Source organism: Neopsephotus bourkii, unplaced genomic scaffold (genome assembly GCF_033783945.1).
Source record: "Neopsephotus bourkii isolate Nb327-2 ecotype Australia unplaced genomic scaffold, CSIRO-AGI_Nbou_v1 NB_911, whole genome shotgun sequence".
In the NCBI taxonomy this organism is placed as follows: Eukaryota; Metazoa; Chordata; class Aves; order Psittaciformes; family Psittacidae; genus Neopsephotus; species Neopsephotus bourkii.
Genome location: NW_026901405.1, coordinates 2,554,140 through 2,570,835, shown reverse-complemented (window position 1 = coordinate 2,570,835; position 16,696 = coordinate 2,554,140). Strand labels below are relative to the sequence as shown.

At 38.6% G+C, this 16,696-nt stretch overlaps 1 protein-coding gene across 19 annotated transcripts in view; it reads right to left on the bottom strand.

Annotated features, from left to right (window-relative positions):
* Positions 1-16,696, bottom strand: part of ROBO2 (roundabout guidance receptor 2) — a 1,066,866-nt gene that overhangs the window by 116,270 nt on the left and 933,900 nt on the right. For all 19 annotated transcript variants that reach the window (XM_061357715.1, XM_061357704.1, XM_061357703.1 and 16 more), the window contains 2 exons: positions 15,925-16,063; positions 1,100-1,227 (listed from right to left, as the gene is read on the bottom strand). In XM_061357715.1, the coding sequence (XP_061213699.1) occupies positions 1,100-1,227; positions 15,925-16,063 (267 nt within the window). The remainder of the gene's footprint in view (positions 1-1,099; positions 1,228-15,924; positions 16,064-16,696) is intronic.

The window sequence follows — 16,696 nt, the reverse complement described above, 5'->3', positions numbered from 1 at the left end:
ACAATAATCTCTTTTCTTTGTTATATACTAACATCTCCCCCCCAAGCAAAGCCACTCGGTTCTTTTTTTTTTTCCCTTTGAATTCAGCAAATTAAACTGAACTGTGTCCATGCATTAAATGGATGGAAATGGAAGCTGGCCTCTTGGGTCAGTTGACCCCAGTTCTAATAAAGCAATCCGCTGAGACTTTGAACATTTGATTTAATGTGTATGAAAAGAGGAGGACAGATAAAGCTAAAAATGTTTTTATTAACCTTTCACAGCTCTACTGAAAACCATCAGCATGCACCACTAAACTGTGAAATAGTGTCTGCATGATATCCATTGTGCCAAATTGCCGCTTATCTTTTGCAATGAAGTAATAACTATTATATTTTATTTACTTACATGGAAATATTAGCCTACAAACTTTTTCTCTCCCCGCAATCTTTATCATGTCTATACCTACTGCCACAAGACATTTTGGCAACTCATTATTCTACCGGTCTTAAAACCTCCTTACCACATCAAAGAGCAGCACATAAACCATAAGTGGATATCAGAGACCAAGAATATTTTAGAAGAGAATAGGTTAGTTTTAACCTTGTAATACTTACAAAATTTAATTAGAATTTTCGTTTCCTTTGGCTAGGGTTTATCTTTCAGATAAAGAGTAATGGTAGAGAGTTTAATTATGGCAGAGCTAGTCACATAAACACATCTGCATTATGTTTGCCATTAATAAATATGGTTACTTACTATATTCCTTATACTTACTAGAGAAAGAATAATAACTTAAGCTGATGGCTCACATATTAATGTCTATGCTCACAGTTATGTAGTGCTTGCTTATGCATATATATGCATCTGTTCAATAAAAAACAACAACATTGGAACAGCTCTTTAACTGCAGGGAGATTCTATCCTACTGAAGCCAGTTCAGATTTTGCTGGAAACATAAACAGGACCAGGATTTCACCTTTGTTATAAATCAGTGCAGTACCAGCAACTGCAAAGGGTACGTGAAACCGAGACAATGCCAGGTAAGGACATGATCCATTTCATCAGAAAGCAATTTATCCATATAGGGGACAGGCCCTCCCTCCATGGGAACACTCACCTCGCACAGTGAGGGTAGCAGAAGCTTCCACTTTTCCAACTCGATTCTCGGCAATGCATGTGTAGGTTCCTTCATCTGTGCTCATGGCCTTCTTAATGCGCAAAGTATAGTCATCTTTGATGTCATACCTGCGTTACAGAAAAAGAATGAGAACTCTCTCTGTGGACAACATTAATGAACAAAAACTGTCACCTGGAACATGCCAGTCTGAATCTATCCTGGAGCCAACTTTGGAAGATAAATTATTATCTAGCATTAGATAATTCCACCAAGCATTAATCTTCATGACATTTTTATTGCACTCTGCATTAGTTAAAAACTTTACATAAAATTAGTATTGCCATGTTCACTCAGTATTAGGGCTTTATTAATAATATCATTCACTTTGTCCTTGATCTAGAGCAATAGGATAAAATTAAGCTATCAGACATCAGTTATCAGTACCTGACAGCTCAGTTTTATCATGCCTTTAACTATGTGCGCTATGCTTTTTACCTTTTGCTGATTTGGAAATTTCCCTTTATATATAGTTTTTCTCTACAGCAGCAACCCCATAGGGACACTGCTAACATGTTGGTAGGATCTGACACTACACAATTACAAACAATAAAAAAAATATTTAAGCTCTGGAAGGTGACATTTATTGAAGAGGAACATAAAAGGAGATTTATCAATTTCACAAAATGATTCATTAAGGGTGGACAATGACATTTTCTCTTTCTTAAAATAAATTAGAAATAACTCAGTTATGCTTTGGTTTTTTGTTTTGTTTTTTTTTTTGCTATTGCTGTAGTAATTCTAAAACTATGAAGATGTATAAAACTTGAAATAATACAAAGTACTTCAGCATGCAGTGAACATTCATTCTCGAGGCATTTAGAGTGCTTACACCTAGAAAAATATTTTCAGTTAAACTATTATTACCCTGCACAAGTCATGCTTACATTTTAGGCTCTAACAAACTATTGTAGGCTCTGATCCAAAGCTCATTAATGTCAATGGGAAACTTTGTCTTTTATGAAATTTCTTTGGCTTCCAAATCAGGAAAACCCTGCTTTTCAGCACTGATATTTTACTCTTGGAACACTTTCTTGTAAAATTATTTTCAACAACATTTATTCTAGACATAATAAGCCCATGATACTTCAAGTCACCTTGGACCTAGAGTTAGCTTCAATTCTCATGCATTAAACAGTGAAATTGAATATGAAACTAGAGATATCTGAGACTGCAGATGTCAGTACTCTTTCTCCCTGTATACACACTTATGACATAACTTCAGAAGAATTAATTTACCTTCTCTATGTTATACAGTAAAGACCTTGTAGGCTTGTTCACCAAACATACTGAAATCATATGGAAGAGCATCCTTAAATGTTTTGATGAATAAGAATGCAATGCAGCTAGTTACAGGAATGTTGTGAGCCTCTATGATTATTTTTAAATGCTTTGAGAATCTGAAACTAATTTCTGTGTACATAATACATATTGCTGTTGGTTTCTGTAGGATAGATTTGTAGAGAGAGCACTGTGTGGTAACAGACTTTAAAACATCTTAACTCAAAGGATACTATAAGTTGAAATATTTAAAGTTCTGTTATGACTAATTAAAGCTCACAACATCAAATAGAGTATTAGCAGCAATTCTAAGAATAAAGACAAGTCAATACATCTTTTTGACACTCACCACAATACATCATTCCATATTCACTAAGTACATGCTATTGAGCAGCAAAACAAAAACATTTAGAAAGACCAAACTGAGGTCTACCATTGTGTCAGAGATAAGCACAAACACATACAATACCTTTTTGTTGGGAGTTACATTTAATCACATGTAAATGCAGTACCTCAGGTTTAACTAACGAATAAGACATGCTAAGGTGAAGAATAAGTACATGCCATCGCAAACGTTTAGGGGTAATATTTTTAGCTAGTGTAGTGACAGTGAGGGGGATAGGGGAGAACAGTGGAGAACTTACTGTGCAGCGTCTGGAGCAGTACAGATCTATTACAACTACATTCAACAGCTATATGCAGTTGAGGAACATTTCTTATTGCCTGCTCACAAATTATGTTATTTTGCATGCTGTGCTGCACTAGTCAATGGCAAGTAGAACCCACTGTTTTCATAAGACAGAAAAGGCAAATTGCCTCCCTTAAATATCTCAAGAATATGACAACAGTACCCCACAATGATGGAGCAGTTATTTGCCTTGGGCGAACATAGAATTGCAGCAAGAAAAAATGGTTATTTTCTTGACATGAAGCCAGCCCTAGGGGACTAGAAATATAAAGTTGCATTCAGCTCCTGTAAGATGAAAAAAACTAAGATCTGTTGTAATATAAACATGAGCTGGATATAGGACTCACAGCTATAAACCTGGGCAACAATTAGCCATTGATTACATTGCTTTTCTTTGGGACAAGTAACATCCTTGTGTTTCACTTACCACTGCCGAGAGAAAACCAGACGGGCAGTGGGAGTGAACCTGAGTGCTTGCTTGAACTGGGATGCAGGCAGCCTGGGACAGGGCCCTCCAGTCTGTTGTTGGGCTGCAGCTGACTTGCTCTTCTTCATGTCACCAATGTGCTGGTGCAGGCATGCCAGCCAGCTGCCTTGGAGGCTTCGGCAGCCTTTATGTCTGCACCTGCCAATCATGCACATTGTGCAAAGGCTGCATGGCATGCCAGGACGCAGAGCCGGGTACAGCCATCATCTTCTTGTTGGGCCGTGAAACAGAGGGTGGCGTAAACATGTCACTATTTCAGGCCAGTTATCAATTACTTTAAGGACAGGTCCAGCTCTCCTGGTTTGCTCTTCCAACAAGGCCATACTGGGATATAGGACCACCCTGACAGAACATGGCGTCTAGCAATTAGATTCATACATAGATGGACCCATGGGACATTATAACCATCTGCTGTGCTGAAGTATTGAAACGCTGCCCCTCAGTCATCTGTTCCACCCACACTGTCCCCAGAAGTCACCACGGTTCGGTGAAGAGCTTTGACAGATGAAGCAGGAAGCACACGGGGCTTGTGTGAGAAAGGGACCGTGAAGTAACAGGGAGTGAAGCCTGAATATGTTTTCAGCTTCTCAAACATCTGTCTTGAAGAGTGTCTCACCTCCTCTCTTCCCCAGGGTTTTATATTCCCATAGCAAGATGCTTCTACCTGAGTTTGTGAAGGCGTTCACTCTCATCTGGATTAGTGCTACTGAACACTTGGGAATCACGATCAGAGCTTCTGACTGCTAATCCTAATCACAGAGAGATATTACCACACTCTTGGACTGATGATGGAATGGCAGAAAACCAGGTTTTACTGGTTAAGCTGGTCCTTAACTCTGACAGTGCACTAAGAAGGTAATGCCTTCAGAATATGTGCAGTGTCAAGAAACACCTTCTGACACATTGCCCAAATATTGCTGACTCCTAGCCAATTAATGCCAACATTCAGCTAAAAACACAGGGTGTCAGACACCAGTTCCACATGTTTATGGCCATCTAACTGATTTTAAATACTTCTCTTTGCTAAACATTTGGAGGTGCTTAACCTTTTGGTTCAGCTCAGACTTCAGCCATCAGACTGAGCTGGGAGAGGTCTTTCAAACAGCCTTAGATATAAACCAGCCACCTTTGGGCACCACGTTACATAATTCCTGTTCTACCAGTAATAGTTAGAGCAAGTCTGCTTTTAATTAACCGAGAAGGAAAGGGTGGGCAGGGAACTGGAAAGGAAAAAAGAGACAGACAACAAGCAGATGAGAAAACACTGCTGGTGAGGAAATTCTAATAGAAATTGGGTGATTTTGAGTGAAATCTGGCAGTTTCTGGCACATATGAATGCATTCATTGTTGCTGGTTTTGATTAATGACAGTTGTACAATAGTATGCTGACAGTCACTGCCATACAGACACAATTTTTTTCGTATGAAACACTGCTGAAAATGCAACCCAATCAGATTTGGCCCCTGAACAACATGTGCTATCATCACTGTACCGTGAATTGAGATTGATTGGTAACCAGCTGTGACAAAGTGGGAAAAAGAGCCTTGTCTTTTTGCAAGAAAAGAGGAAAAATAAAAAACTTAATTGTGTCAAAACCATTGCCATCTGCTCAACCAAATAACACAAAACAACAAAACACATTAACTGTTTTTAAGGATCACAAATTAATATCCTGAGGTTGAATTCATGCATTGGCTTAAGCATCTAAGAATGCTCTTGAATTGAACTGGTTTTGTCACAGTTATAATTTTCCCCCCACCACCCACTCAAAAGTGATCTGTCCATACTCAGTCACCACTTTTCCATGGTTACTGAATAACAAAAAATTACTGAACTTAGATAGATTTAGCAATGTGCTGCTTTGTATTTGGTATACATCTTACTGAGTGCTTCACAGAACCCCTGCATTCTCAGATTGTCAAAAATGTGCATGCAGCTATGCATAAAAATACATGCACCTCTTTATCTTTCACATGCACAGGTAGCAAAACTGTGTCTGCAGCTGGAGTCAGCAAATTCCTAGATATCCAAGTAGGTCCAACTGGTAGTACAAGACAGCACTTGCTTCACCAGTGTATTTTAAAGTTGTGAGAAGGCATTACTGAATTTAACAACTCCAACTCAAAAAATCGTATTTCTTGCTACAGGAGTTTACAAGAGAAAAACGTCACATCTTAACTGTTGCAAACTGGCTTCAATAAAATGTATATCAATTTATACCAGACCCCTATTTTCTTCTAAAGCATTACTTTAAAATAAGTAAATAAATGAATAATCCTTGTATATAGGCTTTGCAAGCTTCCTTTTTTTTAGAGATGGCATAAAAATGACTTTGCTCTGTTTTCCTTTGCCTGTTTGCCAGGCAGTTTTGCAAAACACGCACAAAGCTCCAAGATTACTCACAACATAAATGATTAGGGAGTCCAAACAGAGAGATGCTACCGGCCAAAACCAGAGTAAACAGGAGGTAGTTAAGGAGGCTTAAGCTTCTGTCTCCACTTCTCTTTTGTGGTGCTGGCACTTCAGCTCCCAGTATAGTGCCACAGCTTTTCACTGGCTCCTAGACTCTCTGTGCCAGAGGGAGGGAGCCAGAGAGGAACTGCAGTGAGACAGGAAGCATGAGCTCAGTTACCTGCTTCAGCCTTGTGTGATCCAGAAGCAGAACAGAGGGCCTCCACCTGCATTCCCATCAGTGATGCAGCCACCTCTACTGCCAGCTCCCTTACAAGAAAGAGTAGGGTTTTTTTTCACTTCCATTCCATGTATTGATAAGTGGAAAAATAAAGGAGCACAAACCCATGCGACTGACAGCTTTCTGAGGCAAAGATAAAGGAGTCTCTGTTTTTCTCTCCCTACCAAAACCTGAATCAGCAACAGAGAGATGTATATATTTGCGTGCACTGGTCTCAAATTACTTTGTTGTAGCCCTGAAATCAAGGCTGCTTGTTGCAGGGTGGCTCTAAGACAGTGCTTACAGCTATGATAAATTGAGCTACCAGGAGCTATCCACAAGGTGCTGACAGGATGGCTGCCACTCACATCACAACAGATTCCCATTTATTTTTTGGCTACACCACTCATTGCAGAGAAAGGTATAAAGCAATGTGACATTGCCTTGAATTTCTTTGTGTGAGGCATATGTGCAAGCAGTCATATAAAATGGTTCACTGAACTTATGCCAAGAAACCGGAAAAATAACTGATATAGGTTTATGTAACTGATTGACTATTTAGATATTTTATAATATACTGAAAGTGGGTTCTGCTTTAGTCCAAAATCTTTTATGAGTTGTGATCTGCGGATTATTTGTAATTTTTTATAGTGGACACACTTGACTGCCATGACAGAAAATACAAACCCATGCTGCACTGTATTGTTGATTTACAATCAAGGCATTCTGTAAAATGGCCTAAATTCCATGAAATGGCCTAAATCTCATCAAAGATGTATACAACAGTCATTGGGCCAACACTGTGAAACCATACCTATGTTAAAGGAAATAGTGGTTTACAGCTTCTCCGGAAGCATTGCACTGTGCGGTACCACTCTCGCATCCAAACATCCATATGTGACAGCACGTAACTAGTGCCCCACAGCATCAGTAGCTGTGCACCCAGAAGAGAACCAAGGAAAAAAATTAAGACTGCTTTTTCATTTGCTTTGAAATAATTTGGCAACAAGCAAAAGTTGAGAACAAAGCATATGTTTGCAAATCAGTGACTCAGTAAACTCTAAACTGATGCAGGCTGCGTATTCTACCTCTACATCTCTGTCTGAACAGAGAAGTACTCACAGAATTACTACATGATAATTATCCAAAATGGGCTTCTGATTTGATTTGAGTTCGAGACAGAGCTTCACATTTCAAAAACTAGAACGTCGGTGGAAGTATGAGCTAAGAGACCATGTAATGACTTGGCATGGAGACATATCCTCCTATCACCAGAAGTAGTCCCTTCCCTCACAGATGAGACACATTTGTCAGGCACTTGGGGAGATTTGCATTATTAATGCCTATGCCATAAATTCATCTGTTAGAAAAGCGCCCTCGATTCTCAGGGTTACTTGCTCAGCACATGCCACTGAAATTAAAGAAAAGCAAAACACTGGGATTTGTCCATCTCCTTTTTGTTTAAAATTGAAATGATACTGCAAGGGCTGGGATACAGTAAGAAAGTCTGAGCCCAGAGTGGCATCTTGCACTCACTAAATATGGCTTAATGCATTCTTTTTTTAACGTGAGCACACAGATTATGAGTAGTTTGAAATAAATAGAATTAGTTTTGTCCTGTCTATTATTATTTGCCTTAGATGATCTTAAGCTCCTTTCCAACCCTAACGATTCTATGATAAATGATTCCAATAAATTTATCAGAGAACTGAGCATCTTCTAATCTGTATTTCAAATCAGTAACCAGCCTTGAAGTGCTAATTAAAGATGAAGTCATGTTCATGTTTTAATGAAAGTGCCTTCAACACTGCAGTTGAGCCAGAAGTTATACCATTAAAAAGCACATTTTTCTATTGTTAAGTAATGCTCAGAATAGGACTTAACAATAGGGACTGGAAAGTAGTTCTTCGGGTTAAAACTTTAACCTTGCAGTATTTTAACAGACAGTTTTTGCTTGTTTTTAACTGAGATGAAAACTTTTGTATCTCATGAAGGGATAGAACGTGTTACAGCAGAAGAAATCCCTGCAGGACAGTCATTCCAGTAGTATCAATGATGCTCAGAGCTCTTGAATCTTAGTCCCACTTGAACATAACTATCAGCTTCCTTCTTCCTGCTCTTCTGTGGGTTTTACAGAAAAACTGCATAGTTAACTATATTCACATTTTCATTCTGCAATTTAAATAGTTAATAAACTGATAATAGTGGTCTTAAACTGATGTCCTTATACCCTTCAAGAAAGCAGGTTACCTCAATATTTTGAAACTTATAAATACAATGTATAAACTATGTGATTACTAAGCTTTTACTTCATATACTCTGCTTTTTAAGCACTACAATGAGTATTTTGAGTGAAATTCTACATTAAGTAGAATTAAGTGATTCTGTGAGTAGAAAATTCAGAGAAATCCATGTTTAAGGCTACTACTGGCATTAAATTTTGTTTCACAACTCTGCTAGTGGATTCATTAATTTCCTGAAATGTAACAATTTTAGGATGTTAAATAAGAGAGAATTAAAAAATAAAACATTCTCTTGTGACAACCCTATTTCAAGTGCACTGCCAGTCATCACTTCATAGATCACCAGTGGTTCACACAGCATAAAGAGAAAACATGTAGGCAGGACACAATTCCTTTATGGTTGCTGTCCATGGAGTTGTAAAGCTATTTGCCCAACCTTGACCCTTATGTAACCAACTGGAGACTGTTTTCATGCATCTGCAAACAGACTGCCTGAAACAATAGCTCTTCTTCAGCTCTGTAGTGAGGACTGACACTTAACATGAAGCCAATTTAAATGTCAATGTTATTAACCATTTCTTTGCTGATGAGTCTAGCAGAGCCACACATCTAACATTTTGCTCACAGCATTTAATATTTCATACAAACTGAGTGGCAGATAACACTGGGTTAGACTGTAGAACTCTGGAGTAACTGCCGGACAATGCATTTACAGGACTTGCTTCAAGGCCGTGCCTTGATGGATTTAAAACATAAAAAATACTCTAATTTACACTTTCTCTTGGCTATGCTTCCTCAGAAAACTGTAAGGAATATTGTTTTCACTTACAGAAAAGGAAGGGATCGCTAACAGTCAAAATATTAATCAGGGAAGAGGTATTCTCAACCAAAAGAACAACAGAAGGGGGTACCCCACCAGCACTGGCCTACATCATCTTGACACTATATAGAGAAAAAACAACCAATCCCTGCTTCTCTTTTACCCCTCTTCACCTCTCTATCTCTAAATGATATCTCTGGCTTTACAGAAGTAGTTTTCTCAAATGATTCAACATAACAGCTAAAAATATGCTTACACTGCACTACACTGAGATCTGCCTGCGTTCAGTTAGGGTACATGGATTCTCTGCAAGTACTGCTGCTGCTTGCCCTGTGCCAGACATGCGCTGCATTAAACCCAAGATAACAACATCCTCTGAAAACAACCTGTACTCCCTCCAGATGTAAGTAAGAATACAAATGGCATATTAAACCTCCTTCTTTCACTGTCTCTTTTTTGACAAGCTATTAAGTTCATCCAATCTTCTCCCCTATGCTCCTCATAAAGGGACTTAATCTTTTCTTGATACTTTCACTAAGGAAACAAAAGATGGGCATGCAAATCATACTAGATCTAACCAGAGGTGATGAATAGGACATGTGATACAGCTAATATGAAAAACAACCCTTTTCCCTGACCCTTTATTTAAAACCATTAATTGTTATTAATTGCAACAGAAATTTGCTGATGTAACCAAAGATTATATCCATTACACAACTAAAACACACTCTTTTAATTAATTTTCAATACACATTAGACTGCATTTTGTTGCAGTCTGCACAGAGATTAGCTATACCATAGCACACAGCACTGTAGTGTTATTAACTAATATTTCATGGAAAGGTCATTCTCCCCTTAGTTGTATCTAGAGGACGCTGCAGTTAAATACCTCACTCTTCCATCTACAGAATACAAATAGGATTATGTAGCACTGTGCTGATTCTTAAAAATTACTGTCTCTCTGGCTTTCAGGTGCTATCCTGTGACCATGGATGTGGTGGATTGACCCTGGTTAGATGGCAGATGCCTACCAACTGTCCTGCCCTGAGGAGGAATGAGAGGCAGAGACAACATGTGATGAACTGACCACAGTTCCCATTCCCCACTACTCTGTGTCACTGGTGGGGGTGAGGTACAAAAAATCAGGAGTAAAGTTGAGCCTGGGAATAAGAGGGAGCCTTTTGTTATATTTTCTCTCCCCAGTTCAGGTGAGGTGTGGGAAGGATAAAGTGGCATTTGATGAGCACCTGGTGTCCAGCCAGGCTCAACCCACCACAGGGGAGAAATGCAAATGCAGAACATCGCTGGTTATCAGGCCCTATCTCTATCTACTCTTAGAAAATCTAGCTTTTTCTGAGTTTACTGGGATAAGGTTTGCTTTCAGTATCATTTAAATCCACTCCAAGGATTTTGGAAGACAGCTACATATTTTTTTAAACTTCATCATTTACCCTTAGTATTGAGTTCACAAGAAGCCATAGATGAAAGCACAGAAATTATAGTAATTACTGAAAATGCACACCTATCAGAAGTATGACAGACAGTATTTCTGCACAGGCTATGTGTATACAATTACTTTTCAGGCACAAAGAGGCCAGTTTTAAAACCAGCAAGACAGAGACATAAAAAATAACACCTACACAGACTTTTGTTGGAGCTGACATACAGTTAAGTCTATGCATTAAGAATGCATTTCCCTAAATAATTTTCCACAGATTCCTAATTTTAGTAAATAAGAAAGGTTACTGTGCTGTTTATGATTTTCACTGCTGTGTGTCACTGCTTTATTTCATTTAATAACCTACAATCTCTTAAGACTTAGCAATATATTGTGTGTAAACTACACACCATTTTCGCTCTGAAGCAACGCTCTTGGTTCTCTGCCTACGCTCATGTTGCATAAGAGGTGTGTAAAACAAACACCTCTTCCTGCTGGTGCAGTTGCTACTTTTCATCTCTAGTACAATATTCCTCTAATCAGACAGTGCCTGTAAATGCAACTTAGGAGAGCAGGTTGTAATTTCATTAAAGATGTATTTGCTGAGCTAAACCAGCTGTTCTGAGCTGGAATGCAAAAAAAAACCAAACAGGCCCATGTGACTGCTACTCAGCCATTTTTAAGGCAGCTGAAAAATACATTTGCTGAGCTAACCTCACTCTCCCAAAGAGCTGGCACTGCTAGCTTCTTCTGTGTAAGAGGTTTGAACAGTTATTACAGTGTGCCATAAATTTTAACTTGTAACTGAAAATCTCTGCACTTCCCCACACCCAAAAAAAAAGATAAAAAGTCCATATTACTTGCTATGTAATTACAGGCTATGCAGCTGCTCCCTTCAGCTTTGCTAGAAAATTTGAAGACATGAAACGCTGTACAAACCTTATTCAAATTTTGATTCAATTGCTACTCACAGATATGCCACTCTCATACTGGAGGCTCTCAAATAACATGGCTTTCTTCCTGTTACCAGGACTAAAAAGCAGACAAATCAGAAGCTGATCCAGGACACACTGAGTTCCTCTCCACACAGGAGACCATCAGCTCCTTAGCAGGAAAGCGTCATCTCTGTTTCTGCCAAGCAGATATCAAAGTGGAAACCACCTGAACATGTGGCTGGAAAAAGTCTTTAATGTCTGAAGACTAGGTTTGTTTAATTTTCAATAGGTCCTGGTCATTATACATGGCCACAATTGTCTGAATGGCTTTAGTACGATTTTTGTGCCAGTTCCTTGTGTCAGTTATAATGAAAAGAAACTCCATGCATGAAAGAGTGAACCTAATATTTTAACCAAAGGCATAGGACTGGTGACCCCACAATACCCTGTTCACTTCCAGTAGTTTGACGTGTGTTATACTTGATTAACTGTTCCCTAGCCTTTGTGTACTGTGGAAGCTATGGTATGATGCTGAATTTTTAGAGCAATTAAAATAAAATATACACCATGCGCCTCTACCCTTGACTCACAATGAATTTCAGTCTTGGGTCACTGGTCTGAAATCAACAGCTTCTGGGAAAAAACCTTTAAACATCCCAGACTTAGCGGTGTACTTTGTTTTAGCCTGTTGGTGTAGTATCAGCATTGTTAATGGTGAGCTTTAAGTTTCTGGGATTGGTTTAGTCTCTAAGAAGAATTTTCTACCTTCAAGAATGTAATACATCCATAATGAAAGTACAGTAAATTCATAGTAAAAGGACTATGAAAAGAGCATAAGTCACAAAGCGGTTTCCCACTGGCCCTTCTTACCACCACCTTAATTTCTGCCCAGCCATACACAGAAGAGCTCCATGGTGTATACCACAGTATTTGAAACCTCAAGTCAGGTGTACAAGATGTTGAACAAGTAACTTCCTTGACTGGTAGTGAGACCTATTTTTCCCAGGCATTTTGAAAACTTCCACTATAAGAACCTTTTCAAGGTTTTAAATTCAAAATATAGACTATCATAGTCGGTTTCTATCATCAATTCAAAATAACTAAAATTTGGAAGCAAGCCTTGCACCTTCAGAATAAATTGATGTCCCTCTGTTTTCAGTTTTAAAGCATGGTTATTCATAAATTTCTGGATAATTACATAGAAACTTCAACAAAATGGCCAAATTACATTTTTTTTCATAGTCATATTTTCAAACATAATAATTACTTTAGAAACTGTTTTTTCCCCCCCTCATTCAATCCAATTGCAACTGGAGATGCTTACAGTTCACCAGGGACCTTTATAATTAAAACTGTAACAGCCTGAAATTATTTTCCAATTATTACTCAACACACCAATCGGTGCAGCAATACTGTTTATATTTGTCACCAGAAATTACTGTGATTACTTTTCTCTTTGCTTTCACATGTGTCACTAAAAAAAGCTAAAAGGAAAGAAGACAGAAAAACAGAGAAGGATTTCTGAAGGCTATGGATGCAGTATCACTGATTTTGGCATTCACCAGGAGAATCACAGAAACAAAATGCATATACAATTTCGATTCATTCCACTTTACTAGCACTGAACTAAACACTTCTGAAAGCTGAAGTAACAACAGACACATTTGAAAATGTGCACTAATTGTTGAAACAGGTACCTACTATAATTGTCTCATAATCTAGGGATGAAGCCATAGAAAATTATTAACAGAATAAAAACAGACAGATGTGCAAAGAACGTTGTTAGGTGTAGAAACAAGAAAATGGATATTGAAAACTGTAAGACAAATAGCTGCACAGATATGCTCAGAAGAATTTCTGTATATAGAAAGAATTAAAAAGGACATTCCTTGAGGGATTCATATTTAACTGCAGATCCTTATAATACAGGAGCTCAGAAGATAAAGCTAATTTTGGTTTTGACTCAAAAAAAGAGAAAATAAAACCCTCCCCACTTTGTCAAGGAGGAAAAGACTTTCCTTTTTCTAAGAAGAAATTTTCTTCTTAATGCATAAAGTTGCTATATTATCATTTTCTCATCCATCTATTCATTTAGACTACACCTGAGCAGATTTCTTTGCTTGCATTAAAATATCCAGAAGAAAATAACAGGTTTTCTTTTAGGCCTTCCAAGTTTATCTTCCTTGATTAAGTACCATACAGCATGGTTTGGAAATTTCCACTTTTTGGACAGTGAAGGTTCTGCTCATATACCTTGCTATACAAATGAATACAATTGAGAAAAGTAACCATAAAGTCCTGATCATCAGATATGTTTGCTTTTTTAGTGTATGCTGGACTCTACTAGATGACCACAATCCATGGGGCTCAGGTGGTGGTAACTTGCTACACAGGCAGGGGCAGTGGTAGTCGTCTATTACCTGAGGTGGTCCCCAGTGTGAGATTTGGCAACCTTGGCCCTTCTTTACCCACCCCTCTGATGCTCTGGGAAGAAGAGATAAATGAAGACATACCCCCACATTCTGCTTGAAGATGCTGAAACACAGTTAATAAAATGGTAAAAAACAGTGCAAAAACACTGCAAAACATTGTGAGTAGTTCTGAGTCTGAAGTTGATTATGAGCAGAATGTATCTGACAAACCTTCTCCTAGTTAAAAGCCCAGTGAAAACTCTTTCTATGATTCCTGTTACATTTCTTCTTTACAAATACATCAAGAGTGAATAGTAAAAATTACCCCTAAGGCCACAATACTATGTTTTTCACAATCAGACATAAAAGAAAACAGAGGAACATAGTCATTGGAAAAAAACGAATAAAAAGTTAAACCTAATCAAAGGCAGTGTTTGTTCATCTTCCATTACTTCTGCTTATAAGACCTAGAAGCAGACATGATTTAAAACAACGGAAGTAGTACGGCAGTAAGAACAAATCACAGAAACGCAATGTATTTACTACGACTACGCTACAAGGCATGGTTAAATGGCAAACAAAGAGAAAAAACCTCATCCTGCCATCCAAAATTCTGATCTTCAAAATATTCTACGTACTACATGCATATACATCTACCAATACAATTAGCAAAACAGCTATGCAATTTTTAAACAACACAAACTAGCTACAAACACCATTGCAGCTACTCTGTTTTAAGATCATGATTGGAGGATTAGAAATACCAACTGACAGCCAGCCTATGTAACTCCAGTGTTTAAAGCACTGGTTTAAAGAACAGAAGTTTTAGATTTTTTTTCTCCTTTCTTCAAATTTGTTTGGCAACACCCCAGGTATAACCAACCCTTGTCTTTCCATGGTAAGAAAGAACAATCAATTGTGGTGAGTGAAAAAAAGAGGCACTATTCATGTCTCCTGTTGAAATTAAAAGCATGGTGCAAAAGTGAGTCAGGTGTCACAGGGTCAGAAGGATCAGTTTTGTTATGCAGACCTGGGTTCTAATTCCTGTTGCCAGAACTATTTCTGTGTTAACATCTTTTAATCTAATAATGATTCAGCATCAAAACTAGAAAAAGTTCCAGAAAGCAAGGACCAAGCTCTGTTCTCTCAGCTAAAAGGAGCCAAGATAATTTAATATCCTTTTACGACAGACTCTCATCTCCTACTTTCCTTGGAATTTTCTCCACATTTGTTCCAGACTAAATGAATCTTTCTTGAACACAAGGGGCCTGTTCCAGATTTCAACTTTGTTTTCCACTTCTGCTAGCCTAGTATTTTGATTCCTCAAGAGGAAGGTTTCTCTCTGAGACTTAAGAGATATAAGCCAAGAAGCCAACAAAGCCTACCACAGCACTCCGCTTCCAATTCATCCTGCTAAGTGCAATGGAATGGCTCTGCAACTCTGCAGCCAAATTTTCTCCCTTTGGTATCAGCACGTTATTATGAAGGCTGTTATCACCAGTACATTCCTAAAACATCTTTCTCCAGTAAATTCAGTGAACACCCATTTGCTCGCAATACCTACACATCACTTTTCTTCCTTCCACAGGAATCCATTACCTGGACAACTCAACTCAGATTGGGTTTCCCTGCTTAGCTGGCTCTGGAACAGGTTTTGTGGTGCCAAAGACCACTTTATGGGAAATAAATTTTGGCCGTAATGTCAAATAACAAACTATAAGTAGTAGGGAGCGATTCCAGCATTACTCAATAGTTGGAATTTGTAAGTGTGGGGAACATGAATGTTGGTCTCACCTTCCTCTTGGTAAGTCTGCATCATCTTTCTTCCACCGGACTGTGGGTGTGGGATCCCCCTGCACCTGGCACCGGAAATCCACAGCCTCCTCCTCCAGCACCACTTGGTTAATCGGTCGCCTGAGAAACGTGGGCCGTTCTTGAAAAGAGATATTAAAATTCTTTAGTGAGTCAGAGGGTTGAAATGAACACTTTTGACTTTTCAGCATCTTTCTGTTTACCAATTCACAGAATGAAGAAAGGAGGCTGAGCTCCACAAATTCAGACAAGTGGAACTGATGATGTGCATAAAGAACCAAGAAGATTCCAGGCTGGAGAGCCAGGGGCTGTCGCATCTGGCCCTCACGTGATAGCTCAGTGCCAGCAGAAGGAAGCCTGTGCTAGCAATGACTACCCACACACCACACAAGCAGAGAGGTCTCCAAGGCCATGCCCTTCCCTGTGAACGTTTTGGCTCTGCACTGCCACATACACAGAGCGTGATCTAAAACCTCCTGTCTGCCCTAGCGATGTATGAGCTGCCAATGGAGATATCCTGCCTTTGGCAATAATCAATATCTTTATGATTTATAGGAAAAGTAAACTCTGTGTTATGAATCTCAGCCAACTGTGGACTATTCTACAGAGCTCAGAGATTCCCTGATCCCCATCACTAACTTCACCATGGAAAACTAAATTAAGATCTGAATAATAAGTTTTGTTTACCCTTGTTATGTTAGCCTGCACAGCTACAAATATTATTAATCATCATAATGTTGTACAGGCCTGCTTA